The following is a 24,772-nucleotide window of genomic DNA, read 5'->3' as shown; positions in this document are numbered from 1 at the left end:
AGAGAGAGACAGAGCATGAGCAGGGGGAGGGGCAGAGAAGGAGGGAGACACGAATCTGAGGCAGGTTCCAGGCTCTGGGCTGTCAACACAGAGCTCAACGTGGGGTTCAAACTAACAAACTATGAGATCATGACCTGAGATGAAGTCGGATGTTTACCCAACTGCGCCACCCGGGTGCCACCATCCTGTTTTGTACCAAGAAATTATTCTGCTAATATACTGCATGAGCACAAAAAAGATAACATAGTTACCCAAATGCCTCAATTCTATTACTTTTGCACAAAATAGTTAAATCACTGTTCATGTAGCTTTTGAAGTCACAATGTGAATCTCTAAATCCAGTGACTCTGGTGGGTTTTGTATGGGGGTAGTTTTCAGTTATAATTAAGTATGTAACACTATTGAGGAGTACAATAGAAATTTTCAAAGTAATTTTTGGCCTCAGTTTTAAAATATGGGGAAATAAAAACACACTGACCCTTGCATTTCCCGTTGTAATGTTTTTCACTTCATCGTCTACATCGTGGTAGTTTATGGCAAATTGTCGTGACTGCAAATCCAGAGCTCTTCATCACATTAGTGTTGCTTGTATTTTATTTGTGTCAGAATCTGAATGACCCTTCTCCACTAGTAATAGGGAAGGTTGGGGTCACCCCTAAGAGAGAGCATCATAATGATCAGATTCCTGACTGTGAGCTAAGAGTCAGCAAATAAATCCACTGTTGGAAAACAGAGCTGAAAGCCATAAACCTCACTTGGTTCTGGTTTCTCACTTCAGTTTCCCAGTGAGTCATTGCATAACCTTGTGGCCCAAAAGGGTGACGCCTGTCCCCAAGTGTTCAATTTAATGCATTTCAACCCTTGGGAGATTGGCTTCCTTGTTCAGTGCAGTTTGAATCAACATTAAAATAAGCATTCAAGCTTGGGAGGTTTAAAAGGTAATTGGGAGTAAAACTGATGGCCTTTATGAGTCATTTTTGTCTGGGATCATGGTAAATGACCAAATATGTAGAAGATCCTTGGGTTTGTGAGAATCTTTTATCTAATTTATTATAGAAGTGTCACGAATCATCTTAAGGAGAAGCATAACAGGTTTTTTTAAAGGACTAACATAAGTTGTTGCAAGATTTGAAGTCTTACAAAGTGAACTAAATATAGTGTAATACAGTATGATTTAATAAATGGTTGAGGGGCGCCTGGGTGGCTCAGGGGGTCAAGCCTCCGACTCTTGATTTTGGCTCAGGTCATGATCTCACGGTTTGTGAGACAGAGCCCCGTGTCAGGCTCACGCTGACCCTCCCCACTCTCTCCCTGCCCCCCCCCCCCCACAGATAAGTAAAAGCTTAAAAAACAATATATCGCATTTAAGCCCATTTAGGAAAATAAGCTTTGTCTCTTCAGGAGACTTAGTTGAGGCAGAGGTTTGGACGCTGATCGTGTTGTGCCCCTACCATCTAGAAATGGACTGGCAACTGGAAGACTGTTTCACATGCTTTTTCTGACCTTTCCCTCTGCATTTTGACATACAACATAAAATTGATACCTGATGTCCAGAATCTGTTGGGACAAACATATGAAATAAAAATCCCAAAGAAACATAGGAGCAAGTGCAAATTACGGTCGGGTGAAGTCTATTTCTACCAAGCCCCAATTTATAAAAGAGATAATGTTGGAAGTTGTCATTTGCTTTATGAATTTATCATAATGATATCGCATCATAATTTTATAAAATTAATAAAATTCTAAATTTTTAAAAATTAACCACAGGGTTATTTTAATGACCAGCATTAAAATATGTAGAAAGAGGTTTTGTAAGTAGTTAAAATATAATGGGGTTTGGGAAATGGGATTTATGAAAGCTCACATTCCTCAAATTTTCCAAGTGATGTGTTGCTCATAATGAATTCATATAGACAGACTTACAGTGTGAGTGCAGTAGCGAAGTGGGGTGGAAATAGCATTACCACAGGCGTGGCTAAGTGTCGCTTAAGGTAATTCTTATGGCACTTTATGAGGCCACTATGCCAGCTTTTATCATTTCACAGATTAAAAAATTGAGGTTGAGAGAGTTGAAGTAACCTGGCCGGGGACCTACAAAGACATCCAGTACCCCTGGTTATGACGCCCATGTTGTCAACTGCTCTTCTGTATTCAGAAAGGTTTTGTGATATTTTGAAAGACACTCCAAAAGTGGACAAACATTCCTTATGCGGGGAGAGCTTTGTGCAGTGGTACCAAATGTTGACCAAGCAGAAAGAAGTTCTGGGTAGAGGGGCAGGATGGAATAGCTGGAGTGCTGGGAAGATGGAGCAGAAAATGGGAGAGCAATTGGTAGAAATCCTGAAGCATCAGGATGAAGAGTTTGCTTTTGCAAATATTGCCTGGAAAGCAACTGAAGATCTTTTGAGTACAGTATTGATAGCATATTAAGGACAGATGCTTAGTAAATTATTTTGGTAATTTGCTTCACAAATTGCTATCTTACATCATATAATGTAAATGTTGGATTTTTTTTTTTCGTATCAACCAAGGAAATAAGGGCCTCACTTACTCCTAAACTCTGATCCTCAAGGCCATGCATCTTGCGGGCCCAGACTACTTCTCTAACTTCGTCTCCTCCTCTCTGTGTGACCCTGCACATCAAGCTTCACACTTGCTCTTAAGCAGACAGAAAATGCATTAACCTCAGGGCCTTTGCACTTGCTCTCCCTGAAATGGTCTTCCCAATAGCAGCACTTTTCTCTGCTGTTTCACCCTATTCAGTTTCTATTCCCTTAAAAATTTTCACTTTTCTGGATAACTTATCACCACCTGATATCCTCTATTTGCTTCTTTATTTTCTTTTTTCCTCCCCTTGAAGTTTAATCATCAAAAACGATGGTACTTTTTTTCTGTTTGCTGTTGCATCCCCAGCACACTGAAGTGGATAAAGATTTTAGGGTCTGAAGTTAAGTGCCCTATTTAAGAAAAAAGAATAGAAAAATTACAAAATGAAATAGAAGTGAAACTTAATATTTATTTATTTGGAATGCAAAAAAATTTACAAGATTTAAAATGCTGGCAAATACCACAAGCATTATAAAATCTGAAAAACAAAAGACTGCCTTTTTTTTACTTTATTGCCTGACCCACCTCTATAATTCTTCCCTCCACAGTTTTTGGTAACATACTCTTTGACTGCCTCTTCAAATTATAATAATTTTGTAATATAATCTACAGAGAGAATAGGAAAATAATTTTGTTCTATCTCTAGCATAGCTGAACAAGTTTTTAAAAATATATTGATTAGAAAAACCTTTTAATTTCAACATTATTGCTAAATCTCTTACACATTTTTAAATTGTTGTTGAATATGAAAACCCTTATCAGGTTCTTTAGCATATGAACCATAACGTTTGGAAGAATATTCCACAGACTAGCTTCTGGCTCTGTGCATTTCTAGCCTGGTTTTTCCAACACCACACACAACACCGGGTGCCTCAGGGTATGAATATTGCATTACAACCTTGAGCCCTGCCCCTCCTTTTCAACAGTAGGTAAGTGAGTTGCACAATGGACAGTACAAATACTCTGGGATCCATTTCTACATGAGAAGACTACAGTAGCCTAACTAAAACTGAAGTGACTGCAAGTCATATACATAGGTTCCAGTCAGCCTAGCCTAAGTGTGTCCCAAGTCTACTTCCCAAGGGAAGTTGGGACAGACATAATTAGGTCAGCAGTCATAACTATTTGCAATTAAAACATTTTGCTTCAGACAGGGCATCTGGGTGGCTCAGTCGGTTGAGCATCCAACTCTTGATTTCAGCTCAGATCATGATCTTACAGTTCATGGGATCGAGCCCCACTCTTGGCTCTGCTCACAGTGCAGAGCCTTCTTCAGATTCTCTCTCTCCCTGTCTCTGTCTCTCTCTGCCTCCCTGGCTTGTGCGTACCCACGCTCTCTCTCCCTCAAAATAAATAAATTAAATAAATAAATAAATAAATAAATAAATAACCAACCTTTTGCTTTTGCAAACTTATAAAAGCATGTGACTATGTGAACAATTTACTAGGGATCCATATAAGTAAGGGACCCTGACTTTCAACCTTTTTTAGCTTGTTAGTAAATCAGCTTCCTCCAGCACCTAATGGTACTTGTGGGTACAAAGTAGACACTCAAAAAATATTTGTTGAGTGAATGAATGAACAAAAGTTACTCCTTTGTGACTCTCCCCATAACATTGTTAAATCAGAGTGCCTTTCAAATTAAATTGGACCCATTAACTACAGGTTACATTTATCATATTAAAACTCTACTATATCTCTGATGTGATGTAGGATCTATTCTTAATACAAAATATGTCAAGAAGATTTATTCATTACAAGCACGGATATATTGACCCGTTCCCTTTTCTTTCTGTGGGGAAATTCACAATTTCTGCATAATTTTATAGCCCTGTCAAGTACATTTTCTCAGGAGTATGCCCTAAGCAGAGCTATTATTGGAATGTCTTCCTACTAAAATTATGGAACAACTTTCCTCAGTGTCTATGTTATATTTGCCTTTTTATCAAGGACAAATTCTACTCTGTGATCTTTATTTTTTTTTTTATTTTTGTGACTTCCAGGGAAGAGTTGTCTAAAATTTAAAAATGATGCTACAACTAGAAAGACCTGAAAACTGAAAGCCCATGATTTCCAGGATGGAGTAGAACTATAGATTTAAGTTTTAATTTAACTGTCTAATATGAAAACAGTTATAGTGCTAGAAAGGAAACTGGTGGGTCAGATAAGAACTCTTGTCCTGAACGAATTTGCTTAGGCTTCCCAGCCTTTGGTATGCTGTCTTCATTCTCTTGTCCAGGGTTAGCAAAGCTGTCTCACTGGTAATCAACAAAGTACCTATAAAACCAAATGATCTCTTGTCAAACCTGACTGAGTATATACCTTTATGTACCGTTGCAAAACCATGTGCCATTTCTGGATCTAGAATCTTCCCAAGAATGCTAGAAGCAGAAGTCTTCTTGCAAATGCTGAATTTTTCCACTTGACATTCAGATACTGATAGCTGACAGAAGAGAAAAAGCTAGGACGCAAATTTTGGTATATTAACAACAAAGTTGTGGGCTTACTGCTGAGCTTTCTTCCACATGCTTAATTCAGGAGAATGGAATCCTGCGATGCCATGATAGAAAAAGTAGACTCCCACTGGACAAATCAACTGTGAGTCAAACACAGGCAATACTTCCCACAGGGACCTGGTTGTATCTTTTCAAGTGTTTCACTTTTTTAAAATTTCAAATTAATCTCGGGACCTAATTGGAACATACACAGTGGTTAGTATGAAAAGACGGATTAGATAGAGAAAGCCATCTGGTTTTGATATGCTAGTGAAAGAAAATATATGTATCCATTTTAAGGTAGATTTTTCTGTTAGATGATGTGTGTGTGATTGATTCTAAAAAGGTGACACCTGAAGGTACCCTCTCCGAGAGCATATCACTGGACCACATTGGTTGATCGGGAGATTTTTAAAGTCTGTAGCAGATAATTTGCTGCTGTAGTACTGTTTATTACAACTTGAACTAGGGAGAAATAAATCGGTTTAAAAAGATTAAGAAAATGGATAAAAATTATAGGCTGCTTGTTAAAAATCCTTCACAACCAGTAAGTGTTTGTTATAAATAGAGGAAGGCAAGTCATGTTTTATCTAAAAGAACAGACATATTTAAGTTTGATTAGAAGAAGATAAAGATTTCTTTTAGTGTCATTCAGCTAGTATAATGAGTGTTATTGATTAAAATGTTGGAATCAATAAGGACTTAAAATTGGAGTAGAGGAGACCTTAAGGAGGTGGAAAAGGTTATGGCCTGTCAAATAAGCTGACAATTAAATGCTTTGTAAAAAATTGATTTTTTTTTCTAAGCGTGAACTGTCAACTAAACTTCTTGGCTTTCATGGGCGTATGCTGTTCTACAGCATGTGACAGCATATAAAACTGCAACTACATATTATTATCACACTCATACACTAAATGTTTGTGAACATACTACCAAAAGCTAATTGTAAAACTTTAGCCCATCTGAATATGTTATTAATGCTGTGTAAAGAGGTCATTTAACAGCCAATGAAACTTAACATGTTTCTCCTTAGAATCCAATCATGTATAATAAGGCAGTAACTCATCAGGTTCTTTCTAAAATGTCAGCAGTAATGTTTTAAGCCCCTTACTCTTCTTTTTATTAATTCATCAGTATCAAAATCTAGCAGATGTATTGGATTTCTATAGTTCAGTCTCTTAACCAAAGATAAGTGAGCTAGATATTCCTCACAGAGAAGCGATTGCATAGTAGACCTTTCATTTGTAAGGAAACACTGAACAGATCTAGAAAAATACACGTGTAAAAAAAAAAAACACCAACAAAATACAGGAATGTAAATGCAAAAATGGAAAAAAGACCATCAAAATATCTGTGAATTGAAAAGTGCAGTAAAAGAAAATCTGCTCATGAATTTTATGAAAATTCAGAGACCAGCACCTGAAAATGTTAACAAATATGCGTAGGTTCTCAGAGCTGCCAAAGAGAAAAACGTGAAAGGACATAAAAGGAATTCCTTAAAAGGGAAGGCAAAGGACAAAGGACAAGGAGAAAGGCACAGCAATTACTGAAATCAAGGGCTGGATTCTGAATTTTCTCCCAGTTGCTCTGGGCATCACATTCCTGACTAACTAATTATAAGTTCCTTTTGAAAATTTTACAATCGCTTATATTGGGTCCAAGAAACATACTTTAAAAAAAAAAAATCAACTCTGATCTTAGTGAATATTAATTTCACTGTTTACTTTTCTAAGCCTTTTGGCATAAATTAGTATAAATCTATTAACTATCATATGTAGACATGAATGAAAAATATTAGGAAGTCATTTCTTTTAAGTTACATGGAATATCAGTAAGGAATAATGTCTGATAATTAGATTTTATTATAATTTTTTTTAACTTTAGGTATATAAACTCATAAACACAGTTCATTATGAGTTTGTTAAATTTAAATACTTAGGACTCCAGTCATGTAGCTCTCTAATCTATTTTTATTTTTATTTTATTAATTTTCACTTATTTATTTATTTACTTGTTTTTAATGTTTAATTTTGAGAGAGAGAGAGAGAGAGCATTCGCATAAGTAGGGGAGGGGCAGAAAGAGAGGGAGACAGAAGATCCCAAGCGGGCTCTGCCCTGACAGCAGAGAGTCTGATGTGGGACTCAAACTCACGAACCATGAGATCATGACCCGATCCGAAGTTAGATGCTCAACTGACAGAGCCACCCAGGCACCCCTATAATCTATTTTTAAGTAGGTGTTCTATGTAGAAAAATCAATGGTTCATTGTCCAGTTGTTTCCATTTTGGCTGGCGGTTTTGATTTTGACATTAGTCTAGGGGAAGAAAAATAATTTTCCTTCTATCCTTCTGAGTTCTTAGCTGAGACCCCTATAATAAAATATTAATGAGAGAAAAACAGTTTATTAATGTGTGTACCTTATGTATACATGGAAGATACCCAGGGAAAAATGAGTAACTCTCTGAGGAGGCAGATTTTGGGCTAGCATATTCTGTTGCCCTTCATTAGTAACCCAAAGCGTTTTGAAGTCCTTAATGGGAACTGGTGGCATTTGACTTGCTTTTGCCTTTGCACACAGGTGCACCCTGAGCGTGACACTGGAGCAGGCCATCATTCTGGCCAGAAGCCATGGACTGCCTCCTCGCTACATCATGCAGGCTACAGATGTGATGCGGAAGCAGGTAAGTCACACACAGTTTAGGGATTGTTTTACAGGACCTGTTTTTTTTTTTTTTTTTTTTTTTTTTTACATTTTCAATGTCTATTTATTTTTGAGAGAGAGAAAGAGAGAGAGAGGAGGAGGAGCAAAGAGAGAGTGAGACACAGAATCCGAAGCAGACTTCAGGCTCCAAGCTGTCAGCACTGAGCCCAACTTGGGGCTTGAACTCACAAACTGTGAGATTATGACCTGAGCTGAAGCCGGAGGCCCAACCGACAGGGCCACCCAGGTGCCCCTACGGCACCTGGATTTGAAGGTTCCTTTTAATCAGGATTTATCAGGTTTAATGAGGATTAGTCAGCATTTATCAGGTGTCTGATTAGTGCCTGGATGTGGGGGATACTTTGTCAGGCTCAGAGAGTAAGTGTGAACAAGAAACACTCCCAGGGACGAAGGCAATACAGACATCTATATGAGGATCCTCCAAGAAACTAAGCCAACCTGGAAAAAAGGATGTGTAAAAGATAACCAGAAGGAGGAAAGGGGTTGGCCAAGTGTAATGGGCAGGAGTGGATTTGAGGCTTATGTAAGGAGCAAGGGCAAAGGCTACATGGCATTTTCTGGGCATCGCAGGTGATTTAGTAAGGCTCTGGAAATAGAATTGAGGAAGAGCGTGGGGGCAAGGAAGAAGAGGAAAGAATTGAAGGCCCTTTTTGCTCCTGGAGCTCTCAAAGTGAAGTCCAAGCCATGCTAAGAATTTGGTGCATTATTCTGAAGATAAAAGCACATATCTCAAATTTTCCTTCAGAGGATAAAGAGTAGTCTTTGGGATGTCATTAGGTCACTGAAGTATTTATAGGTGGGAATAAACTCTCATAAAGAGAATGAGCTTTTGATACAGTACCCACTGGTATTTTAATGTGATAGTTTGGTTTCTAACGCTTAAAATTCTTTTAAAAGGTAACAAAAATGCATTAACCTCCAATTTATTATTAGGAAAATGTGCCTTATATAATAGAAAAGACACAACTTATTAGAAAGACAAGAGTTGGAAAATATCAATTTTATGTTTTATTCTGCCATAGTTTCTCAGGGTAACCACAGAAAATTGATTTAACAAATATTTATTCTTGCTGACTTGGTTTGAACTGCCCAATGATAGTAAGTGATTTAGTTTTTAAGATATGCTTTTGTAGTTAAAACTTATTTGTTTACTAAAGACTTAGTGTATAACTCTTACGCAAACATACTAATCTCTGTGGGTTTGCTCCCAAGATATACTACAGAATGTAAAAAAAAAAAAAAAAAAAAAAAATCCATGGAAGCAGTCATAAGTGATACCAGCACCGGTTTGGGGTCTGTAATTCAGGAATAAAGTACAATGAATGGATAGACATTGGAGCTTCGAGGTGGGAACCCTGGAGCTGGAGACTGAAAACCAAGATCTGACAAGGTCTAACAGGGATTTGCTAAGTAAAGGTTAAATCCACAAGAAGCACAGGGCACAGTATGGTTCAGCTAGAAAAGGGCAACTACAGATGCAAATGCCAGCAGGTTTTGGAAGGATTTTTTGGATGGATATAATACAAATTTGGTTTTAAAAAGTAGACCGAAGTAAACTTGTGATTATTCGTTTCAGGGTTGGGTTGGGGATGCCAAAAGTACAGAAAGACACTGAGCATTCTGTTTCACTCTGTTGCTGTTAGAATAAGTTTGAATGAAGACTTGGAGGGGCCATCTCGAAATTATGGTTTATGGCAAGACTAAGAGACTGGTTATTAACCTGTTTTAGAATAATCTAGTACAGGAGTAATGATGAATTCACTAGATATACATTCTTACTATATGGACTTCAGTAATCAAAAACGTTTAAGTTCTTACACGTGAGAACGGACATCTATAAACTACAGGGGGGAAAGTAAAAACCGTATTATGTAAGCCTTAGTGACTTATTTAACCAGTGCAAACCTTTTTGAAATACAATATACATGCTATTTTACATATATTATTATATGTATTATTATATATTTATAAAATGTAACTTAAGAAAACTGAAAAGTTATGAAGTTTTTTTTTTTTTTTTTTAATTTTTTTTTCAACGTTTATTTATTTTTGGGACAGAGAGAGACAGAGCATGAACGGGGGAGGGGCAGAGAGAGAGGGAGACACAGAATCGGAAACAGGCTCCAGGCTCTGAGCCATCAGCCCAGAGCCCGACGCGGGGCTCGAACTCACGGACCGCGAGATCGTGACCTGGCTGAAGTCGGACGCTTAACCGACTGCGCCACCCAGGCGCCCCTGAAGTTTCTTATAAAATTTATAAACTGCAGTTTTTCAGTATTCATCACTTCTTCCTTCTATTTTTTTTTAATAAATATATTTAGAATAGGTAGCTACCCTCCTTTGTTACTGGTTTCTCTGCTGCAAATATGGCATCTCCAGGTGGATCTGAAACAAAGAACTGATTTCTGACTTCTGTATGGAAGATCAGAGAGCCTGGGGCCCTCTCTTTAGAGAAAGTGGGTTAAACTGGTGTACAAGGGGATTTTCGCAGCGTTCCATCTGCTGCCCATCCTCTCTCCAGTGTCCAACTGTTACAGGCAGTGGAATTAGTGGCTGGGATCCAGTCTGCAAGCCAACTCTTATGTACCTGTGATCTAAGTAGTTAGAACACAAATGGGGATCAAAGATCTGACTTTCCTGTTCCTTTTGTTTCTCAAACATTTAGACTCAACTCTCCAGAGACTGAATGGTTGAGATGTTTGCCAGATCAATGAGTAATATTTTCTAAGATCTTTAGTTTCTTTTTTAGGGAGAAGCGCTTCAGCATGATTGATTATATGGTTTTCATGTACAGCTTTGTATATCTATTTTTCATAGACTTGTTTAATGCTCTGGTTAGTTAGAAGGGAAGCTGAAAGATAGAGGGAAGGGTACTATGCCCCTTCTAATTTTTTTGATAATGATTATAATAATCCTAGGCAGCACTTTTACATAACCAACTGATCTGATTAATACAACGTTTGAGGGAGAAGCTTTCATTTACATTAGAAACAAAGTTTTCTTTTTTTTTTTTAATTTTTTTTTTCAACGTTTATTTATTTTTGGGACAGAGAGAGAGCATGAACGGGCGAGGGGCAGAGAGAGAGGGAGACACAGAATCGGAAACAGGCTCCAGGCTCCGAGCCATCAGCCCAGAGCCCGACGCGGGGCTCGAACCCACGGACCGCGAGATCGTGACCTGGCTGAAGTCGGACGCTTAACCGACTGCGCCACCCAGGCGCCCCTAGAAACAAAGTTTTCTATTCTACAAATTATACATTCCACGTACTATTGGGTGGAAGACCGCCTCAATTTTTTTTAAATAAGACTGGAATTTCAGAGTTCTGTCTCCTTACCTACAATATCAGGACATTATACTGGGCACAGTAACAAAGGCTGAAGAAGATGTGATTCTTCCCCCATCTTATGGTGGCCACACATAGGCAGATCATCATGATACAGGTACCAATAGACAAGTGGTATACAACCTCAGTGTTTTCGGACATAAGACAGGGAATAAATAAGTGAGTAAACTGTGAGCCTCTCAGTGGCTGGGACACTGAGTATAGTTTGTTTTGGTGGGCATAGGTTTCCAGAATAGTACCTAGCAGAGAGTAAATGCTAAATGGTGTGTGTTCAATAGTTCTAACTGGGATAACCAGAAAAAGGCTTCATGCAGAAAGTGATACCATGATAGTGATTTAAAAGCATAGATTCTTGAGCCAAGCAACCTCAGTTTGAATCCCAACTCCAGTGTTTACCATCTGTATCATTTGGGACAAGATACTAAGTCTCTCTGTTACTTAGTTTCCTCATTATTAAAACAAAGATTTTAATAGTACTTGCCTCGTAGTGTTGCGAGGATATACTCAATGCACTTAAAACAATACCTGATATAGTGAATGACCGATTAGTTATTAGCCAAGATGATATTTGATTTGAGCCTGGGAGGATAAATGGGAGTGGACAGGTAGGGAAGAGGAGAGAGGAGGTCCTTGGGTAGAGGAAACAACATAAACAAGGGTGGAAAAGTGCAAGTACCTGGCAGGTTGAGTATATGAAGAATTATATAGTTGAATTCACCATGGAATACACCAACAGTTGTGTTCAGCATGATGAACATCAGTGTGATTTGCAACCTTTGAAGAAAGCAAAAGCCTTTCTACAGACTACTCAGTGGAATATTATGAGACTAAAGACAAAAGTAATTATACACAAACACTATACCCTAGCCTAGTAAATCTATTTCTCACAGGGATATGATTTAGAATTTCTAAAACTAGCTTATGTGTATGCTAGGTTTGAAGAGATAAGTAAATATATTGTAAGTAATGAAAATAAAGTTTCTTACTGTCAGAAAAGGAAGTTACAAATAGGGAAAGGGAGAAGGCTATAATCCAGAACAAATCCTGTGGTGTGGAGGTAGCAATTTGAACTGATGGATACACACACACACACACACACACACACACATGCACGCGCGCGCATGCATTTAGAAATAAATATAGATGTTTGAGTATGTTTGCCATTAGTTAAATAGCTCTGTCTACTCAGACGACCTAGAAGCCGTTACATGCCAATAGTAGCAGTGAGCATACCCAGTGTCCAGATCTTGGGTTCCAAATATAATTCTCCATTAAAAAGAGCCACAGTGCTTGGAGAAGTGGTTAATCTCCACAACGTAATTATTAACTACAAAAAGAAAAGAAGTAACTTTACAGTGGAAAAACCTGGCAGACACCGCTTGAACCGAGTGATGACAGTTACTGTCACCGATAAGATGTAGAGAAGTCACACGATATGGTGATGGTCAACATCAGTGGTCTCATGCACTGAGGAGGCACAAAATCACTCTTGTCCAAAATGCATGTCTTCTATCTGATCGTGAGGAAACAGCTGACAAACCCAAACTGAGAAATATTCTCCAAAATAGTGACCAGTACTTATCAAAAGTATTAAGGTCATAAAAGACAAGTCAAATCCAAGGAAATGCCATGGATCAGAGGACCAAGGGGACAAGAAAACAAAATGTAGTATATGGGATCCTGGGTTGGATCCTGGAATAGAATCAGGACACGAGGGGGAAATGGTGAAATTTGATTAAGACTTACAGCATTATATGAACATTGATTCCCTGGTTTTGACCGTCATACTCTGGTCAAGTGAAGGGTGAGCATTAGAGAGAGTTTACATAGCTGAGTTAAGTATGTGAACTTTCTGTTCTGGTGTTACAACTTTTCTCTAAGTCTAAAACTACTCCAAAATGAGTTATTTTTTAACTGCTTAATTATAATTCCTAAATTCCTTCCCATCTGTCTTTTTGCCACCCCCACCCCTTTTCCCTATTTGCTTTCCTTTATTTGGTCCGTCTTGAGAGGATATATTCTTTTGTTTTCCTTTCTTCCTTTTCTCCTTTTCTTTCTTCCCTTCCCTTCCCATAGTTCAGAATTTGGTAGCAAGAAAGAGAGTTTCAGAGATTTTGTATTTCTTTATTTTATTTTTTAAGTTTGTTTATTTATTTCGAGAGAGAGAGCACAAACAGGGGAGGGGCAGAGAGAGGCAGAGAATCCCAAGCAGGCTCTGCACCATCAACACAGAGCTCAACACGGGGCTCAACCTCCCAAACCGTGAGATCGTGACCTGAGCTGAAACCAGTCAGAAACTTAACCAAGCCACTGAGATGCCCTAGAGTTTCTTTAAAACCACTCTCCTTCAACTGTTCTGAGCCCCAAACCCTGGTGTTTAGTTCTATGTAGTAACTAATTCCCATTAGGAACTGAACAATGATTATAGCTTCATTCATGAACTTGACAAGTTGTGAAGACTTTTTCATTGCTAAAGTGCATTGCCTTTGTACCAGAAAGTTTGGGGCAGAATTCTTACATTTCAGAGATCCACACGCACATGCCTTGTCCAGAATTGCTTTAGAACTATTTAAGAAAATATTTTCTTGATAAATACTATGAACTTTAAAATAGCTGATTATTCAGCTAAGGATAAAACAGGTTTGTGAGTGCGATAGAACTGTGATTTTCTGTTCCACAAAAGTGAGGACACGGCACATATTTGTAGCCTTCTCGTTTCTTATTTTCAACATCTAAAGTGTTGCTTGCTTCTAGGAATAAAGACATAGATGAGATAGTGAACAAGAAGCTGTGATTTAAGTTTATTTTGAATGATTTAGGTAGCTATTGAAATAAATATCAACCCTTTGGAAAAATATGTCAGCATATTTTGATACTTAAAGCATTAGTTTTGAAAATGCTCAGATGATAATTTTTCTCTTCTGCTTCACCTCATCTCTCTTGATGTTATATACATTGTTGGAATAAATATTCTACACTCAAATGTTCATGGTATGCTAAATAATTACTAATACAATGTAGAGCTAAAAATGATTTTCCCTACTTCTCTCAGGGAGCAAGAGTTCAGAACACAGCAAAGAATTTGGGAATCAGAGACAGAACCCCACAGTCTGCTCCCAGGTAAGTGACTCTCCAGGTCTGCTCTTTCCCAAAGGGCTTACTGCCACTTCCAAGGCAGTGTCACTTACATCTAATGCACCGGCCACAGTACATGCCTAGTGAAGTACTGAATATAATCATGGAAATCGGCCTCGTAAACACTCTGTGGCTAAATGTGACTAGTCATAAGTGGTCTCTGAATTCAATGAAATTTTAAGGGAAGCAAACTTAGAGGTAGCAGGTAGAAGTCTTGACATTATTCTGTTTTCCAAGTTCCGTCATGAATTCAAAGACAAAAGTCCACACAGGTACTACTAATATTTGTAACCCAAGTGTACCGAACTACCAAAATGCCATTTTCATTTATTTTTCTCTGCCTGACATGCTGTTCCCTCTGGCATGATTGCTTTTCCCATCTGTGTCTGTATGGAAAGCTCCTACTTACCCACAAAACCCTTTGTGTCCTTTTCTCAATGCCCTCTTCTCTTTGAAGTCTTGGCTGAGTTTTCTTCCTCTTTGTGCTCCCTTAGCATCTTGTGTATTGGTCTTTTATAGCTCTTTTATAGCTCTGTGTTACAATATATTGTTCCATGTCTCCTCACCCAACCTGAATGTGGATTCTCTGGAGGCAGAGAATATGTTTTTTTGATTTTATTCCTGGCTGATCATAGTGCTGTACAGTAGACATTGAATATCTGAACTGATTTCAAGAACGTGCGAATGAACAAATGAACGAATGAGCTTTTTGTTTGTGATCATATCAAATATTCACAGTTCACATATCATAACAAGAAAAGACTCTAGGGGCACCTGGGTGGCTCAGTTGGTTGAGCGTCTGACTTCAGCTCAGGTCATGATCTCATAGTGCGTGAGTTCAAGCCCCACGTCGGGCTCTGTGCTGACAGCTCAGAGCCTGCAGCCTGCTTCAGGGGTTCAAGCCCCGCATTGAGCTCACTGCTCTCAGTGCAGAGCCCGCTTCCGATCCTCCCTCCTCTCTCTCTGCCCCTTTCCTGCTCATGTTCTCTCTCTGTCAAAAATTTAAATTTTTTTTAACTTAAAAAAAGAAAGGATTCTAATTCACCTTTAGAATAAATGAACATGGAGACAGCCATCAAAGAAATGTTAATTTCATTTCCCTGGTGACAATAAGGTAAGCAGCCATCTATCTTGAAGCGGGGCAAAATTAAATAATCTCTTTTACATTTGATTGTTTTTATACGTTGGCATTTTAACAAAAAGGAGACTCCTCCAGGCACTGTCACAGACAAGACACTTTCGTTTTCTATTTACAAAGCAGTTACCAGAGTGAGAATGATGACAGCAGCATTTATGAAGTTATATTTCATCCTAAAAAACTCTGTGGGCAGTAGAAGTACTTTCACAAGGGAAAACATATTTTCCCCCTGAAAATGGATGGAGCACTCATGTTCTAATTGTGTTTATTTTTAGTGCTGGCTCCTAACTTATTTAATCCTCAAGTCTTGTTAATGTTATCTTTCATAGTTGATTAAGTTAGAAAGACTGTTCCTAAGGAGTCATTTCACATAGGCATTCTCTCTCTGGCACCTTGAGCCGACGTGGTGTATTGTGATAACGGACCCAGTGAAGTGTTAAAATTCCAATAAGAAAACAAGATAATGGTTTAGCAAGGTCTTCATAGCTAGAGCTTATAAACACTAATAAACAGAAGGGTTAAGATAAGACTTCAGCATCCTGATCAATAAACCAATACGCAAGCGGAATACAAGAAAAGAAACTGATGAACTCACTTTTTTCTTTATTGTATTGTGTTTTAAAACTCTTGAACTGAAACACAATAAAATGTGCCAGCTGTAAAGTTGACATTTTTATAAGAGAATAATAATCCCCAAAGAGAAATCTAAAGTAATTTTTAATTTAATCCTATTTATTCTTTCACTCACTCTATAAATATTTATTGAGGACTTAAGAAATGCAAAGCACCCTGCTCTGCTTCATGGAGGGTAGAAACATGAGATGGAAATAGAACCATCCCTCAAGGACCTTTCAGTTAAAGAGATGAGATGAGAAAACATAACTGGAAGGAAAGGTAGAATATAAGAAGCACTGTGTGAGGGGTGGGATCCCGCCCAGCTGGGCACCAGGGTTCCTGTCCCAGAGACAACAAATTTAAGAACAATTTGCTAGAAGAAGAATATTCTAGGATGACACCAAATCTTTGGGTTGGACGACAATGGGCAAATGGTTCCAGTCACTAAGAAAAATAAGCACGTGTAGGGAAAGGAGGGTGAGCTCATGTTGGTGACATTGGGACTAAGGATCAATGGGACACCCAAATGGAGATGGCTTTGTGAGCAATACGGTGTTCTTCCTCCTAACTTTCATACATTAGATCTTCAGATTAACCAACTTATCTTCATCATGAACCAAGTATTACCTTTCAGATATAAAGGTACACTGGTCTTATTTTCTATTAGATCACAAAACCTGGGAACTATTGTGCTACGATAGCTTGATTTATTTTATTTGTTTAATTGTGAAGCAGCATACTGAAGTGGTTACACGTGAAAAACATGATTTTGAGTCCCAGCTCCTGCTTGATGACCTTATTTAGTCAGATTACTTATTTTCTCTGAGACAGTTTTCTCATCTTTAAGATAGGGAGAATTGCCTTGGGACAGATTATTATTGACACTGTAGCCTTGAAAATGTCTCTTTTGCCATGTAGAAGGATGAAGGGCATGATCTGTAGGTTGAAGTTTCAAAGTTTTACTCTCAGCAGATTTGGATTTGGGCTGGAAATACCAGCTCCAAGATGGCTGCCTGAGCCCAAACAGGAAAAGAAGAAAGTGGAGCCAGGAACAAACCTTTTCATGCAGGGGCACTGGTGTGCATGGGTGGAATGAAACTATGACAAGGGCCCCAAGGTGTTGGGCAAACCAAGGCCTTCTGTTACCTAACAATTTAGCTGACAAAAAAACAAATGCCTCAGTGCAAGGTAAAAGCCCAACTCTTAACTATTACATTTTACTTCCCAACTCTATCTGCCTGTTCTAAATTCCCAGAGCCCCACGATTTCCATTACAAATGTGTCTGAACTCAAATAACCCTGAGTCACTTCCAAGAAGCCTCACAGAAGCTGAATCTGCCCAGTTCTGCAGTATCCAGAGCTATTATTTCATTAGGTGATCACACGGAGTAGCCTTTTGCCAATTTGCAAGGCAGACATTTCAAAGACTTGCCTACACAGTGGCATTAGTTCCATTATGTGGAAACGTGCAGTGCAAGGTAATGGAATGTGATGGCTCAGCCCAGATCTCACGGGGTAGGACATTTGCTACCCAGCTTACTGTTTGTGTTCTACCTGAGTAAGGCCACTGCCTTTGCCTTCATTAGGCAGTGCTGTAAGGAAAATGAAAGGATCAAAATTAAAGAGGAAAAGAACTTTCCGATCATTCCATTATTCCGGTACTGGGAATGCATTTTGAAGCAAAACTGTAGTTTTTTACTGCAAAGGCAGCTTTGAACTATATCAGCTCAATTTAATGTATTCTTTTCTCTGGGAAAGATGAAATAAGCTTTTCTGATGTGAGATGTCCTTATTTCAGTATTCATTTTCTTCCATGGAGATTACATGAAGAGCATTAAGCACCTTTCAGACTTGAATAATCTCCAAAGGCAGTAACTTTTTCCTGTGTGTTTCCAGACTGGGAAAGTTTATGTTGTTAACTAGGTTTCTAACTCAATATTCAAACTTTGTCATTCTTTTCCCCTTTGATTTAGAATTAGCATGGGATTAAATGTTGAAGGAGAAGGAAACATAATTTGCTAAGTTTGTCAACAACTCCTGTAAACTGTGTTCAATTTAATTTGTATAAGAAGGGAATCACCATGCTACCCCTATCCCTGAGTTTGGAGTACTTTTGAAAAGGAGCAAAGTTGAAACCTGTACTTAATGTTATTATTTTAGGGTTTTTTTTTTTTTAATTTTTTTAATGTTTATCTTTGAGACAGAGAGAGAGAGTGCGCACAAGCTTGCCAGGGGAGGAGCAGAGAGAGAGAGGGAGACACAGAATCCAAAGTAGGCTCCAGGCTCTGAGCTGTCAGCACAGAGCCCAATGCAGGGCTCGAACTCACAAACTGAGAGATTATGACCTGAGCCGAAGTTGGACACTTAACCGACTGAGCCACCCAGGCGCCCCTGTACTTAATATTTTTAGATCACGGATGAGGCTCTCAAGTAGGGCCAGCATGGCCATGGAGCTATTAGGACTGTGAGTATATGTAGTCTAACATCTAGCCACCTCAGTCAGCTGATCTTCTCTCAGACTGTGCTTTTAATAATGGGTGTGCCCTGTCTGGTCACTGTGGCTGTCTTGTAGCTATTTTATTTAAATATTGAGAGAGAGAGAGAGAGAGAGAGAGAGAGAGAGAGAGAGAGAGAGAGAAGGAGACAGGCAGAGAGAGAGGGAGGGAGAGAAGTCCAAGCAGGCTCTGTGAGGTCAGTGCAGATCCCGGCATGGGGCTGGAACCCACCAACTGTGAGATCATGACCTGAGCCGAAACCAAGAGTCAGGGGCTGAACCGACTGAGCCCCCCAGGTGTCCCTGTCTTGGCAGATATTATGTTCCCCTTAATTTGGTTCTGGAGTTAGGATATTCTGGAGAACGTGGAGCTCTGGAGCTTGTACAATCCTAATTCAGTCCCCCGAGCTTTGCCTCAAGACACCCAAACCTGGGATGTCAAGAGGGAGCCCTTCTTGGCATCTCCACTAGTTCAAGTAGATTCCTTGAGCCGCTTGAATCTCCACTTGATTCTGCTGGCAGATGAATGGAACGGTGGGCGGAGATGGGCAGATATTCCCAAGGAAACACCGGATAATTGTGCCTTTGAGATTCAGGCCTCAGGACTCTGCCACATCAGCCTATTTGTAACTGACTGCACCCAAGACATGGTACAGAATGAAACAAATTTCAAAAACTAGTTAGGAAACCAGTGGACCCCTATGAGAAGGTGCTGTTTTGCTACAAATTAGTCATGATAGACAAGATGGTAATTATCACTATAGTATCATCTCCTAGAACTCAAAGAATCAGTTTTGCTGCCAGCAAGGTGAACAGTCAGGGCAGGCAGCACTGGAGCAGAAACAGCTGGTGTGGGAAAGATGACATTGTGTAATCAGTAGTTGTCTCCACTTATACAGAGACATTGGTGTTTTCTGAAACTAGAACTGAAGTTTTGGAGTTTGCTAATTCATAAGTAATTTTTAGTAAAATAGGCAATATGATCATGGCTCCTGAACCAGGAACTTATTGTCAATATATTTTTTGTACCAGTAGAAACATCTCAGGTAATGGCAATACGCCAGGCTGCTGTCACACTCTTCCCTGCCTTTCCTAGGCTGTACAAGCTGTGCGAGCCGCCTCCCCCTGTTGGAGAAGAATGAGGAGAATCCCCAAGGAACCAGGCAAGCAGAAGCTTCTGAACACTAGACAAAAGACATGCTGGCTAAACATTCTTCATTCAAGATAAATAAATGAAATTTTTTTCTCTAGCTCCTTCCCCATGGAGTAAATAACCAATGTTCTTCTTGTACGTGGATACTTGTGCTGGAAATGGATGAGAGATCACTCAGACCATCTGTAGCTTCACAAACTAATCTGTCTATGTATTGACACTAACTATTCATTTTTAGGGTAAATTTTGTCCTTGGAATTTATGAAAAAAAACAAACAAACCAGGTAAACAATGAACCATTGTGCCTCCTCTCCCATTAGTTAGAATTATTTCATTGTGTTTGTTTTCATCTTTTCTGAATGGAATCATGTGATAATGGATATTTCCACTTGAAGAAGTCTTTCACTGAAGAAAGATGGACACACTTTTCAAATCATCATACAGAAATGTTACAGACCACATAGACGGGGTGTTATTGTAGGCATTCGGTCCCCTACCTGCATCAGAGAAAGTATGATTTGTGAATGGTGAAGAGCATGCTTGACTCTTTTTCCTACGGGTTTATTTCTCAGTAACGGAGAAGAGAGCTGAATGAGGCTTCTACCAAGACTTTCTTCCCACTGCTTGTGGTGGGAAGCACTGCTTTGTGCTCGTGGACAGTTCCAGCAAGTGGGTGCTGTCATTGGTCTCTGAAATGGCATGGCTTCCTAGGGCCACGTGTACTGGTGCTGTGCCACAGGTGGCCAGGGGGTGGAGAGGGGTGGAGATCAGGGAGGTACAGGAGGGGAGAGTGGGGTAAAGGAGGAAATCTAAGTCCATTTAAAAAGTCAAATTTTAACTTAGAAAGATACCTAAAATTCTTACTTTTATTAAGACTTCCATATGAGATGTGAGACTCTGAAGAGAATACACCGTGCTGAGTATTTTTCTATCAAGGTATGTGTACAACAGTGAAAATAAAGCGTTATTTGTTGAACTGTACAAGGACTATTAGAGACCTTGATAATGTATGGAAGCACAAGGTGTATTCTATTTTCATTCCAAAATACACGTCATTTTTATCATTTCTATGTTGATTAAATAATATTGTTTTTTAGTGTAATGAATACAGTAATATTGATTTTGAATCTATAATTTTCAAAACAGTTAAAATGCCCTTCCTGTGATTGTGATGAGTATATGGATTTGGACTAATTTAGTATGTGAAATGCTTTTCATAACTAAGGTATATACAGATGATTATTACATTTTAATTTATGAAATTTGATAATGATTTTCAGATGATCATTAAAAATCTTCACTGCCATCAGTTGTGTATTGAATAACAAAAATTCTGTGTTATACATATACCAGTTATTCATACACTGGTCAAGCTGATAAAAATTGTTCTTTGGCACAGAAGCACTTAAAATTTTTGCAATAAGTCCTTATATATAATAAGAGATAAACTCAAAGTTTTCAAAGGAAACGTTGAACACTTTGAATTTAATGAAGATATTACCTTAACACAAATACCTATATTAAGTATATCTTAACTTTCAGGGATTTAACATTCTTGATATTATTATCAACTGATCCTGAAGGTCCATGACATTAGTATTTTGCGATTTTCCTGTACTGAAAAATTGATTACTTTCACTGTGGCTAATGAGTGAGCAAAACTGATCAACTAGAAGTATTTTTCATATTGTCTTTACTGTTTTCTAGTCACCATCCTAGAAGCCTTATTTCTCATTAGAAGGATGAAGGGGTCACTTCAACACTTCAGTCATACTTTGCTATGTTTCATGGAGGAAATTATCTGCAATTATAGTATGTATAAAATAGCATATTTTTAAGGGTCTATTCTCTATATAGTAGGATGTGCTTAATATTTTAAGGGTTAAATGTAGTGTAAGTGTACCAACCTTCAGAGTGCTTGGTACTTCTTGAATGCTCCAAAGTTAGTAATGATTTCTATTCTCATCAGTCCCTGTCATTTTTTATTACAATAAAAATCGTAGCTAACATTTAAGTAGTTACTATGTGCCAAGCGGTACCTCCAAGTGCTTTATCCCTATTTGTTGTTATTGTTTCACTAATCCTTACAAAGACTGGGATGGTGTCTTTTCATCATCCCCATTTCACAGTTGAGGAACTGAAGCAAAGAAGGGCCCAGTGACTCGTCCAAGACCACAGGACTGACAAGTGACAAAAGTAGGATTTAAATCCAGGAAGTCTGCCTTCTTAATGCATTACGCTGCTTCTCCATATTCACGTAAGAACTGTTGTAATATTACCCATTATTTGTTAGTAAAGTTGTGACATGTGTTGCCATTAAGTTATACATTTTATATTGAGTAAAAAATGAATGGAAACATATAAAATGTCTTTAATATGTGAAAATCATAAGATTTCTTAGGCATTTTACCATTCTGGATACACATTTTGAGGCAACGCAGTGCTGTTGCAATCTGAAAAAATAGATTCCTCATAATTGAAGGTAACAATTTTAGGTATGTTTTGAAATTCTGGAAAAGTATACCATATAAAATTTGACTACGATTCCAAAACAGTGGTAGCAGTAAAAAAGAAAATGTCCAATGAATGAATGGATAAAGATGATTTTTCAATATCATAATGTGCCTCCACATGACACTGGACACTTAACTGGCCATGAGTTTTTAGAATGAATTTACCTAAATGCTCACATACTCCTCTAGAACTCCTTGAAATGTTGCTAAAGCCCTACCAACAGTTCTTCCAAGTTATGAGTTTGGACATTTGCTTCTCTTCACCTAAAGGGGAAGGTCATGCATAGAAATTTTGGTTCTTAATGTGGGATCTAAGTCAAAAATAATTGCTAACCAGTAATCCATAGTCAATACATCTTAAATATTCCATGATATCTTATAAAGTTATCTAATATAAAATATAACAAAACTTAATATAATGTTAACAGAATGAGCAATTTGAAGAGACTAGAATTTTCCATCTATTTCCGTTATTGTTTAACAAGAAACAAAGAAACAAAGAAGAATTCCTGTACTAGCTTTACTTCTATTGGATATATAAAGTTGAATTTAGGAGGTAAGCTTTATTTTATGAACTAATATTCTAATCATAGAAGTCTCACACTATGTTCTGTCTCTCTCTTTTTTTTTTTTTAAGGTTTATTTATTTGTTTCGAGAGAAAGTGAAAGAGAGAGCAATCAGGAGAGGGGCAGAGATAGAGGGAGAGAGAATCCCAAGCAGTCTCTGTGCTGTCAGGGCAGAGGCTGACGCGGGGCTCGATCCCAAACCATGAGATCATGATCTGAGCCGAAGTCAAATGCTTGACTGACTGAGCCACCCAGGTGCCCCTATTTTCTGTCTCTTTAAATCATATTCTTCCAGTGACCTAGCTTCCCTATGCATTCAGTGGTCACTCTTCTTGTAGTAACAATGTTTAATTTAAAATTAGGCTAATATCTTATGACACTATAATATATATGAGATTACAATGATACTCATTCTGACTCTATTGATTTAAATTTTATGATAGTTAACTAAGTTCAGAATGAGATGAAATTAGTGTTGGTACTAACTATAAAAACCAAGAAAATAAATAGTTAAAAACAAAATCCTGAGGGACATATTAACTAAATAAAAAAAAATAAAATAAACTATTTGGGGCACCTGGCTGGCTCAGTCAGTGGAACATGTGACTCTTGATCTCAGGGTTGTGAGTTCAAGACCCACGTTGGGTGTAGAGATTACTTAAAAAATAAAATCAGTAAAAAAAAAACAAACCCAAAAACAAAGAAAAGAAACTATTTTCAACCCTCTGAACATATACATTTTATAGAAAAAATAATATTTAGTGACATGGAAGCTTTTAGTTGAGAGTTAGTTACTCTATATATTTGACAATAATGCATTTGTATGTAAAGTACTAAAGTATTCCTTCATTAGTTCATATAGATCTTTTCCCATGTAGCATGAGTTAAGACAGATTACAGGGCGTATTTTTACTCACTTGTATTAAAAAAAATAATACTGAAGTTTAAAATAGATATCAATACTTTAAGTCATTTTACTTTACATTTTACTTTAAAGGACATATTTAGATTTTTTTCACTAGTGGTATTTACTAATATTGAAACTAATGTTTGGTATGTGACTAAATTGCTTCTGAATTTTTGGAAACTGTGTTTGATTCTTAAAGACTTATTTTTAAGTGGATTAACATAGTAAATTATACTTCCCCAAAGCCAGTGTTAGTTATTCATTAACGTGTTTGTATATACTTGTGTTTGTGTTGAATTTGCTGAATGAATAGTCAGTTGTTCTGCTTAAGTATAAAGGCAAAAGCTTTTGAAATAGTTTCGAATAATCTAAACTCCAATTAATAAAAATATTCTGTACTCTATCAGAGTTTTGAGGTTTTAATGATAAGCCTCAGAAAAAAATCACCCTACGTGAGACAAAAGAGGTGGGGAAAAGTCATGAGAGGAATCTGGGCCAAAAATGGGCCCAGGCTAATTCCTTTAACATATAGTGGTCACAGTCTTCCTAGGTGCTGCAATTCTGTAATTGTCATTACAGTTAGTCTTTGCTTTAAAAATTTTTTTTTACTACTTTGAGCCTTTGCCTTTAACAATGATCTCAGCATTCATATGGCCACATTGCATGCATGGAAGACTGTACAAGTATAGCCTGTGCATGCCCTAGCTGTTGTCCCATAGACACTTGGCCTACTTCACTCAGGATAGCCTGCTTCTCTCACTGAGAAGAGACATCTGAAGTCTACGAAGATAGATGTAGAGATACCTGTATCTCTGTATACATTTTTATATACATATATATTTGCTTTTTGTTTTTATGATAATACATTATAGAAGTGACTTAGATTCTCATGTCTTGTTTTGGATGAAGATATGAAATACGGGGTTGTTCAATATATTGAATATTTGTTCTATAGGCGTCAGGTTTGTCGAAATACACAGGAAACATGCCAGGTAGGCCATCTTTTGACCACTGACAGTAGTTTTCTACTCGATCTGGAGTCAATTTACCTGACTTTGCCATCCAGAAGAAGTAGCTGGTT

At 37.9% G+C, this 24,772-nt stretch overlaps 1 protein-coding gene across 4 annotated transcripts in view; it reads left to right on the top strand.

Annotated features, from left to right (window-relative positions):
* The window catches only part of PREX2 (phosphatidylinositol-3,4,5-trisphosphate dependent Rac exchange factor 2), a 299,461-nt gene extending 276,593 nt beyond the window's left edge, over nucleotides 1–22,868 (top strand). Inside the window, exons 38-41 of one of the 4 annotated variants that reach the window (XR_003966317.1) lie at nucleotides 7,682–7,784; nucleotides 14,222–14,289; nucleotides 19,648–20,640; nucleotides 21,412–22,868. Coding sequence is in view for 1 of the 4 variants with exons in the window: in XM_030304277.1 (XP_030160137.1) it covers nucleotides 7,682–7,784; nucleotides 14,222–14,289; nucleotides 19,648–19,693 (217 nt within the window). In the remaining 3 variants the exon portion in view is untranslated. Of the gene's footprint in view, nucleotides 1–7,681; nucleotides 7,785–14,221; nucleotides 14,290–19,647 lie in introns of all 4 variants that reach the window. The other 3 variants (XR_003966315.1, XR_003966316.1, XM_030304277.1) reach the window with 3 other exon arrangements.
* The last annotated feature ends 1,904 nt before the right edge of the window (nucleotides 22,869–24,772 follow it).

Source organism: Lynx canadensis, chromosome F2, assembly GCF_007474595.2.
Source record: "Lynx canadensis isolate LIC74 chromosome F2, mLynCan4.pri.v2, whole genome shotgun sequence".
NCBI lineage: Eukaryota > Metazoa > Chordata > Mammalia > Carnivora > Felidae > Lynx > Lynx canadensis.
The sequence above is the reverse complement of the archived record's forward strand: the minus strand, read 5'-3'. Positions and strand labels throughout refer to the sequence as shown.